At 39.4% G+C, this 10,070-nt stretch overlaps 1 protein-coding gene across 5 annotated transcripts in view; it reads right to left on the bottom strand.

Moving 5' to 3' along the window:
• The window catches only part of Ndrg3 (NDRG family member 3), a 59,654-nt gene that overhangs the window by 29,963 nt on the left and 19,621 nt on the right, over positions 1–10,070 (bottom strand). For all 5 annotated transcript variants that reach the window (XM_033767017.1, XM_010640011.2, XM_033767018.1 and 2 more), the window contains 3 exons: positions 4,487–4,592; positions 2,874–2,994; positions 1,173–1,235 (listed from right to left, as the gene is read on the bottom strand). In XM_033767017.1, the coding sequence (XP_033622908.1) occupies positions 1,173–1,235; positions 2,874–2,994; positions 4,487–4,592 (290 nt within the window). The remainder of the gene's footprint in view (positions 1–1,172; positions 1,236–2,873; positions 2,995–4,486; positions 4,593–10,070) is intronic.

Genomic DNA, 10,070 nt, shown 5'->3' with positions numbered 1-10,070 from the left:
TTTTTTTTTTTTTTTTTTTTTTTTTGCAGTACCGGGGATCAAATTCAGGACCTTCCTCTTGCAAGGTAGGCATGGCACCACTGAGCTAAATCTCCAGCCCTGGTCTTAAACTTCTAGACTCAAATGATCCTCCCACCTCAGTCTTCCAAGGAAATAAAAGTTGGGCAAGCTTTTTTAGCTTTCTAAGTTTCATTTTACACATAAACAACACGAAGATACAACCAACTACTTTCAAGTTTATTTTAATGGTTAAAAAAAACATGACCGAAATCTGGGAGTCATCCTTATTGTTCTTCACCTCAGTATCCAACCCACCAGGATAATTCTATATCATCTACCCCTAAATTATTTCTATTTATTACTGTCCACTTCAATCCATGCCTGGCAGTAGCCAGTACTAAGCTATCATTATCTGTTGGCTGGACTACTCTAATAGTTTAACTGGTTTCCCTGCATTTTTCCTTCTTAGTACTCTCCAAACTACTACAACAAGAACAATCTCTTTTTAAAAATTTAAATAGCTTTATTCATGCACAATTTATATTCCTAAAGTGATTAAGAGTAAACTGTGTATCATTCTTCTGATTAAAATCCTCCAGGGTCTTCTCTTTCATGCCTCTCTTGCACTGGTTCTTATTTCAGCCCGGAACCTTTATGTCCTGACTCTGCCTAGGTAGTTCCCCTGTATCTTCCAGGTTTCAGCCTACACGATACCATCCTAAACAGGCATTCCCTAACTAGCCTTACTTTTGACAATCTTGTCATTTTCTCTGTCACAAATGCTTCACTGACCTTTTTGATGTTTGGGTACTGGGAACGGAATCCAGGGTCTTGGGTATGTTAAGCAGCTCTACCACAGAGCTATACCTCCAGCCCCACTTGTTTTGTAATTATCTATTGTGCATTCTATTGTAATTATCCACTGCTTACATGTTAACCAATCCCCTGTCCCCCCTCCATAAAATTAGTGAACATTCTGTTTTGCTCATCATTTATCTACTGGAACAGAAACACTGTAGAAAATAATAATAATTTTAAAAAGGGATGGGATGGGCTGGGGGTGTAGTTCAATGGTAAATAACTTGCCTTTCTTGCACGAGGCCCTGAGTTTGATCCTCAGCACCACGAGGAAAAGAAAAAAAACAAAAAGAAAGACTATATAATGAATCTACCTTAAGTGGGTAAGAACAGGAGGCAGCATTTCAGCCAGCTCATCCATTGTAGGGTACTGGTACCTGAAATTCAGAAAAGATACCTACTGCTTTAGAAAGTACCCACAATTACCAATCTTTGAGAAACATTCTCGTTTACAAAAAGCTCAAGGGACTTGAAGTGGTGCGTGGAAATGACTCGTGGCATGCCTCTATTACAACCATGCTGAAAAGAAAGAAGACCCATGTGACAGAGGAAGTTACACAAAGAGCTGGTTATATGGCCCCTCTCATAGTATTTCCAAACCCCTAACAAACATCTCACTTGGGGTCTAGGGTCAGTAAACTTCCAACAGTGAGAGTCAACTCAGGAAGTAGATCTTTTGTATTCTGCTTATATTTAGGCGGTTAAATGAAAAAGTAAACCTTTACTGGGTCAAGGCATACAGTGACAAATTTTGGGCTGCTCAGCATAAATAACATGTTTCTCTTAGGCACAGGATAACACAATTATTTTGTTAATTGCTCTTCATGCTATGAATCATCTAACAAAAGATCCAAAGCAGGAATCCAAGAAAAGTGGGGAGCACACAGAGATGATGGAATCAGAGGTTTTTAAGATAATTTCCTATATATGCAACAGGATATTTTCTACAATCAACAAGGAATTCAGCTTGCCTATGCGTGGACACTTTAAGAGATGAACTATCCTCTTTTTTTTCCCTAAACAGAAAAGGAACTGAATCCAAATCTGGTTTGCTATCAACTGATCACTGGCCAATTTGCATTTGAGAGGTAGACAGAACAACACAGAAATTAGTCAACAAAGATCTGGAGCCATACTGCCTAGGTTAAAACCCTAGCTGTGCTACTTACTTGTTACATAACCTTAGTCATATTCCTAGTTTTTCTGGGCCTCAGTTTCCTCACCTGTAAAATGAGAACAGGAGTAAACCTATCCTATAAGGTCGTGAGGATTGAGTTAATAAATGTAGATTATTTAAAGCAGTGTCTGGAACACTACTTGGTCTGTCGAAGTGCTAGCTTATCTGCAATGTCTATTTTATAGCAGTCACTGGCTAAAGACAGCTCTGGAATGAGTAGGAGATATGAAGAATAAGCATTTCATAGTGTGCTCTCTCTGTACTTCCCAAGGCCCTCTCAATAGGCACACTGTCCAGGGAACTCTTGAAAGCCTGAGACTCTGCTAGGCAAAGCGGCTTATGATGAACCAGACAGCCAAGGCCAGTCATAGGGCAGCTCTGAGAATAACTGGTTATATGATATGAAATTCCCATAATTAGACTGTGAGGGAGGGATGGGGAAGTCTTCCCATGGAAGCTTCAAGAGATCTAGGTTTGGGCCTATGTAGTTGGGAGTTTCAGAGAGGGTCACAAAAATAACATTTAAAACAGACAGAGGCTAGATAAAAAGACTGAGAAGTGGGTACTCGAGACACTTATTCCTGTGATCACAGGGAAGCAGGTCTGTGCCATAGAGAGCCATCCCGGATATGGGAAAATATCCAGTTACCCCCAACAAATGGTACATAGTCTTCTGATACTAAGCAGAGAAAACACGAGGAGGACATGGCTGATGAGTTTAACTTGTAGCTGTGCTAAATCGGTGGTGGTGGGGGCATATCCTGTTGCTTCCACTAGAGCTCAGTCCTTACTTTTCTGACTGCCTGTCTCCCACTGAGGACCATGTCTGTAGTCTTACCCTGTTGGGAAAGAAGGTGCACCTTCCTGCTGGCCTGGGGCATCCACATGACAGACAGCAAAGTGCTGAGTGATCTCTTGCATATCCTCAAAGTTGAAGAATGTGTTGAAACAGGATTTATCTACAAGACAAAAATACCTGTGAGCCATAGGCTCTCCATTTCTCTCCAATTTTCATTTATTTAGCCAGTGCCTTATCATTTTCTTTCATTTCCTTTTAATCATCATTCCACTAAAGAAAGGTTTCTGAAGGAACAGTCTCATTCAAGTTACTCTAAAGGCTGAATAACAGTTACCTTAATGACTTGAAAACAACTGATTCTTAATTCCATAATGTCTCCAAAGTAGAAACCATTCTGGGGATGTTTACTGGGTTTTCTTGGTTGCACAAAATAATCTGCTATCAAAGGCATAAGATCCTAATGATGAATGCAACTGTATTGTATACCTAAAATGTACCAATAAATTTAATGGAAAAAATAATAATCTGCTATCCATACTTCTATTGTTTATCACGTATCATATTTTCCATGTCTAACAAAGAGACACTGACTGCACTCCAAGTGCCTGGCTACAGTGAATATTCTGAAAAGCTTCCATTTATCACCTGGGAGTTTGTCTCTTCTTGAAACTGTCAGGATGCAGAAAGGGGCTGCTGCTTCAGCTTTTACCAGTAATATAAAAGCTTAAATCACTTTTGATGCTGACAGCCACAAAAGTTCTAGCTTTATAAACACAGACTACAATCTGAAAGCCAGAGTAAGGCTGAATAAAAAATATTCAGCCTCTGTCTGTGGCTAAAGCTGAATATTACACTACTGTCTGGTGCATCCCTTCTCCAAAATGCTTGGGATCAGAAGTATTTTGGGGGGCTGGGGATTTAGCTCAGTGGTTCTGCCGCCTGCCTCGCAAGCACAAGGACCCAAATTCAATCCCCAGTACCAAAAAAAAAGTATTTTTGGACTTTGAGATATATGCATTACATAATGAGGAATCTTTCATATATACCTAATGCACACAGCCTGAAGATAATTATGTACAATACTTAAATGTTGACTGTGACCTATCACATGAGGCTAGGTGTGGAATTTTCTGCTTGGGGCACCATATGGACACTCAAACTATTTCAGATTTTGGATCATCATGGATTTCAAATTTTTGGATTAGGGATATTCTACTTGTACCATTTAGAAAAGTCCACTTAAAGTTATTGATGACAGGCTACAGAAAGAATACTTTTACTAATTCAATGAAGTGCTCACAACAAAGTTAAGTTTAACTCTGGATTTTCTAATGTGAAATACGAAAAAAAAAAAGCCAACATATATACTTGAAAAAAAAATGACTGCAGATCTACTTTCTTAATCATTTCATCATATAATTTGCAGTCCTTTAGCAGGTGTGACACAAAGGCAAGATATAATTCACTATCCTCCGAAACACGTTCCCCTCCACATTTACCAAGAACTGTAACCCTGACATTAATAAATGTAGCAATAAAGAGGAAAGGTTAAGACAGAGAAGGGAAAAATCTACTCTATCAAAAACTACATATTTTTAACATAGAAGGAAAATATTATGGTAAACTCAGAAGGTATAAAATCAAATACATACGATTGAGTCCAATGTCATGATAAGTTAGGATAACTGGTCTGTTTCCCTTCGGTAAGCCTCTTATAGTGACATGGACCATACCATGATTTGTTTCTATATCATGTTCCTGTAAGAGAGAGTGTAAGGTCTCAGCAAAGGCAGAATGAACTTTCTAAGTTGCTAAAGTTTCACAATACCTGTTCCACTGCTATTTTTCACTCACCGGGACAGGACACATGAACTATAAGCATATCATACATAATTATCACATTTTATAATTTTTTTTGATAATCAACAAATAAACAGATCAAGAGAAAAATACACCTTGCCAGGACCAAAGCTCATTTAGGAGTCCAGGAAGTCAGGGATTTGTTGAGAATACATTTGCACTTGACAATGAAAAGGAGATCAGCAAACTGGATAAAGAGCCAGATAATACTTGGGAGAAGAAAAGTTAAGAAAGCAAGATAAAGGAAACTGCTAGGTAAAAAGTCAGAGGTTTCAAAGCTTCTGAGCATATGTTCAGGGACAGATAATTTCAGTAGACACCTATGGGTGTGTGTACTTAAGACTCTTTCCTCATTTCCTGGGTTGTCATTCTGTATTATCCACATATTACAGGATAATATTCTGTATTATCCACATATTATACACATATTCCTGCCCCCCATATTTGTAGAATACAATCTTTTGGCCACGGCTACCTGGAAAGCATCTGGCCATTCTGGGTCAGCATTCTCCCCCTAGAAATTTATAACTGGGTCTAAGAGATTCCATCCTTAGCTTGGTTCTTCTCTTAAAAAGAGAAGTAAACTTGGAAGCTTTCACTATTCTCTTGGTTCTGGCTGTGTATATGCTCTTAAGTTCTGAGACATCCCTAGGTTTACTCTGGTTCAAGCTAGTTTGGGTGGAATTATTCCTTATAGTCCAAAGGATGGTAATTAAGGCCATGAGTAAAGTTGTTTTTGTTTTGTTTTGAGACAGGGTCTTGCTATGTAGATCAGACTGGCCTTGAACTCACTATGGAGCCCAGGCTGGCCTCGAACTCTAGGTGATTCTCTTGTCTTAGCCTCCCAAGTGCTGAGATTACAGGTGTGTGCCATTACTCCTGGTTTTGCAAAGAGTAAATTTAAGAGGAATACAAAATAGGAGAAGTGAGGAACTAAACAAAGACAGAAAAGGATGTGATAGATAAGTGCTGGCAGGACTGGCTACATCACTGAATTATGAGATAGAAAAGCAAGGGACTGCAGAAAAGTTAACCGAGATTTGGTCTATTCCTCTTATATTTATCAAAAATTACAAATTATTGGGCTGGGGTTTAGCTCAGTGGTTTCAGCAGCTGCTTCGCAAGCACAAGGACCTGAGTTTGATCCCCGGTACCAAAAAATAAAAATTATTTGTCCTTATAAATTACTGTTCATAAAGTCTCTATATATATCAGAAAATGCTAGATAAAATAAGATTAACTGTCAATAAGAATCTCAATAAAGGCAAAGGGCTAACTCAATTTCCCATCTAATAATGAATCTTAACAGATCTTTGGCTTTTCTTTTGATATGGGACACAGAAGACAATCTCAGGTTCATTAGACATCAATATATTTCAAATCAGAGGCTCAGAATTGTTGCAAACAGGTATTCCTATCAAATCAAGCCATGAGTGATTTAATATTTCTGTTATTCTCAGTTAGTGATACCTCCTATTCAAGTCAATTCAAAAGCTTAAATTAAAGGGCAGAATCTGTGAACTAGCAATGAAGTAATAAGAGAAATATAAAATAAATCATTATTACTTCATTGAGCATTTGCCTTACAATACCAGACTTACTGAGGGAGCCCCTTCCCACCACATTCAGTTAGTAAATTTCCATTCATTGAATCCCTGCTATATGCTAGACTAAGCTCTGAGTATAAAACAGCAAAGCAGAGAGATGTGATTCCTGCTTTTACACAGATTATGCTCTAGATAGGGAAGCAGAAAATGAACAAACCAACCCATAATAATTGCTGTGGTAAGTACTATGAAAACATAGGGTACTATAATAAAGACGAAGAAAGACATAAACTTCAGTAAGCAATCAGAGAAGTGCAAATTAAATTCAATGAGATACTATTTCATACACACCAGAACATAGAAAAGTAAGAATTCTACATACTATTAGTAGATATGTAAACTGGAACAATTACCCTGGAGAACAAGTTGGTAATTTCCAGTAAAGTTAATCAGTGCTGGCTGGGAGGTGTAGCTCAGTGGTATAGTTCTTCCCTAGTATGGTCAAGGGGCCCTGGGTTTAAACCCCAGCACTGCTGGGAAAATAAAAAAGCCTGTCATTCCAGAACTCAGGAGGATCTAGTTCGAGGCCAGCCTAGGTTCCATAGTGAGTTCAAGACCAGCCTAGACTATAGACCCTCTCTCAAAAAAACAGAAGGGCCGGATTTAGCTCAGTGGTTCCATCACCTGCCTCGAAAGTACAAGGTCCTGAGTTCGATCGCCGGTACCAAAACAAACAAACAAAAAAACCTAGAAGAAAAACAAAATCCTACTCTATAGCAATTTTAGCTTTAGGTATAATCTAAAGAAATTCTCCTACATGGACATGGACACACACACACACACACACACACACACACACACACAGACAGAGGCATGAAGAGATATATACTGAAACTTTGCTTATGTTAAAAAAAAGGTTGGAAAACAGCCCACATATTTCATCAATAGGGAAGGTGACAAATGAATTATGATTTATTCGTATAATAAAGTACAAATAAAAATGAGCACACTAGAGCCAGGGGTTTAGCTCAGTGTTTCCACCACCTGCCTTGCAAGCACAAGGTCCTGAATTTGATCCCTGGTACAAAAAAAAAAAAAAAAGCAAACACTAGGAGTATAAGCACTAACACAGAAAAGCTTGAAAATATAATGCTGAATAAGAGCAATATGCAGAAGGATATGTATGAATTAGCACGTAATTTGGGGGGGGGTTCTTTTTGGTACCAGGGACTGAATTCAGGACCTTGCACTTGCAAGGCAGTCACTATGTTGCTGAGCTAAATTTCCAGCCCCTCACATAGATATTTTAAAAAGCAACACAAGAGCTGGAAATTTAGCTCAATAGTTCCGCTGCCTGCCTTACAAGCTCAAGGACCCAAGTTCGATCCCCGGTACCGAAACAAAAAACAAACAAAAAAACAAAGCGACACTACAGACTGTATATGTACACATACTTATTTATTCACTTGGTACTGGGGATCAAACCTGGGACCTTGCACTTGTGAGGCAGGTGGCAGCACCACCCCACATACATATTTTAACTGTGAAATGTTGTGAAGAGAAGGAATGGACATGAACCCTAGGACCCGATTCCCATCTGGGAGGGGAAAGATTCGGAAAGAAAATACAAGATGGTTTCCCGGCCTCTCAGGTTTTTTCTCCTGACAGAAAAGGCAGAAAGGGAGAAGTTCCTGCCATAGAGTGATGGTTCTAGAGAATTCAAATTCCACAGAGTGCCCAATAACTTGTCACACTGACAATCAGTGGCTAGAGCTCTCTCCTTCTGTCATACCTTTGGTGCAGAAACGCATAAACATTCTAGCTTGGACTTAGCTGTGCCACCGAAAGGAAAACATGATCATGTTTATATCATGGCCTTAAAAAGCAGACCTTCCCAGGACCTCCAGGTAGTGACTCTGTGAGACAGAGAGATGGGGGGATCAAGGTGGGGGAGAACAGTGAGCTCTCAGGGAAGGTAAAGAGGAAGATGAGAACAAAGGGAGATAGAATATATGAGCTAAAAGAGAAAACTTCAAAGGTAGATAAGGAATCCCAGCCCTATGGGAGGCTAAGGCAGAAGGATCACAAGTTTGAGCCCAGCTTGGGCAACACTTATTAAGACTCTATTTCAGAATTTAAAATAAATGAAAATAGGGGGTGAGGGGGCCAGGCATGGTGCACACCTATAATTCCTGCACTCAGAAGGCTGAAAACAGGAGGATCGCTGCAAGTTTGAGACCAGCCTGGGCTACACAGTGAGTTCCAGAGTAGTCTGAACTACATAGTGAGACCCTGTCTCAAAAAAACAGGAAAAAACAAAAAACGGGGTGGGCTGGGATGTAGCACAGTATGAAGGCCCTGGGTTCCACCTTCAGTATCACAAGGAAAAAAAGAAAACAAAAGGGTGGGGATTTTACCTCAGTGGTTCTGGCGTCTGCCTCACAAGCGGCAAGGGCCTGAGTTCGATCCCCAGTACCCCCCTCAAAAAAAAGCAGATGAGGGAACAGGGTAACTATAACTACCCATAATCCATTATCCATTACCTAGATGAAATAAGAGTTAAAATTGGATCCTTACAAAAATCTCAACCTTTTAGAAATCTCAGTCCCTCAATGTGCCTTCAGACCATGTAATAAAGTATCAAAGGGCCAAGAGCCTTAGGCAGCATTTATCACCCTCTGAAGCCATGCCTGGTTGTCAATAAATTCATCTCAGGGTCAGGGATTTAGCTCAATGGTTCAGCCACCTGCATCACAAGTGTTCAATCTCTGGTACAAAAAAAAAAAAAAAAAAAAAAAGTTCATAAAGTTCACCTTCATTTTCAAAGTACACAAGTGTAAATGTTCTGAGAAGAATAAAGAATGAAGAGCAAGGAGGTACTCACCTCTGCAAGGATTAGTGTACACATCCATCATAAATATGTATACAAATAGCTTGAACCAGACTCACTCTGAAGGCGAAGTGAGGAAACCCTGGCCAACTTAAAGCTCAGGCCTCTGCAGGCAGTAAGTGAGCTGCTACCATCGTCTTACTTTGGTCAACTATCATCTGTCTTGCAGGTTCCTCCCCTACTTTCAGCATTCCTACCCCAACATTCCAGAGTGAGACCCCACAATGAGAATGTGTGCTCAAAGGGCATAGTCTAACGCAGCACCTCACTGGCTCTGGGTACCATCTCCAAGGCTGTGTATTTTGTGAACATGATTCCTTTATTCTCCAAGCTCATAAAAAAATCCTGAAATCATACAGGTCCCTGACATACTGCTCTTTCCTGAACTGCCTCTTCCTCTCAGTGAAAGATGTACCCTTAATCTGTGAGCTTTTTAAAGAATTTTAAGAGTTTAGTGAGCTGCAACTTCAAGACCAGCCAGGGCTACAGAGCTAGACTCTCTTTAAAAAAAACAAAACAAAAACAAAAGTAAAAAAGGGCTGGGGAAAGTGCAAGGTCCAGTGCTCAATTCCCAGTACTGAAAAGGAGGGGTGGTAGGGTATTGTCATTGTTCGTTAAGAAGCAGCTTTGACTTTTTTTCTTGAGTCCTTCAGCTAAAGGTGTTGTTACCAGCACAACATATTCTGATTTGTCACATATTGCTAAACTCTGTTAAATTAGCATTATGTGGTTGTTACTACAATTATGAATCTAGGGTATAGTTTTTATTTTTATTTTTTGGTTTGGAAAAACTTTATTTCAATGTACTACAAGTAGATATTAAGAAAACAGTTTTCATTATTACACAAGCCTTTTCTTTTTAGTTTGGGAGATCAAACCCAAGACGTTGGGCATGCTATACCCCAGGCCAATGTATAATCTTTTTTTTTTTTTTTTGGT

Source organism: Fukomys damarensis, unplaced genomic scaffold (genome assembly GCF_012274545.1).
Source record: "Fukomys damarensis isolate Sample0158 unplaced genomic scaffold, DMR_v1.0_HiC HiC_scaffold_22, whole genome shotgun sequence".
NCBI lineage: Eukaryota > Metazoa > Chordata > Mammalia > Rodentia > Bathyergidae > Fukomys > Fukomys damarensis.
Note: the sequence above shows the minus strand (reverse complement) of the source record. Positions and strands in the feature narration are given on the sequence as shown.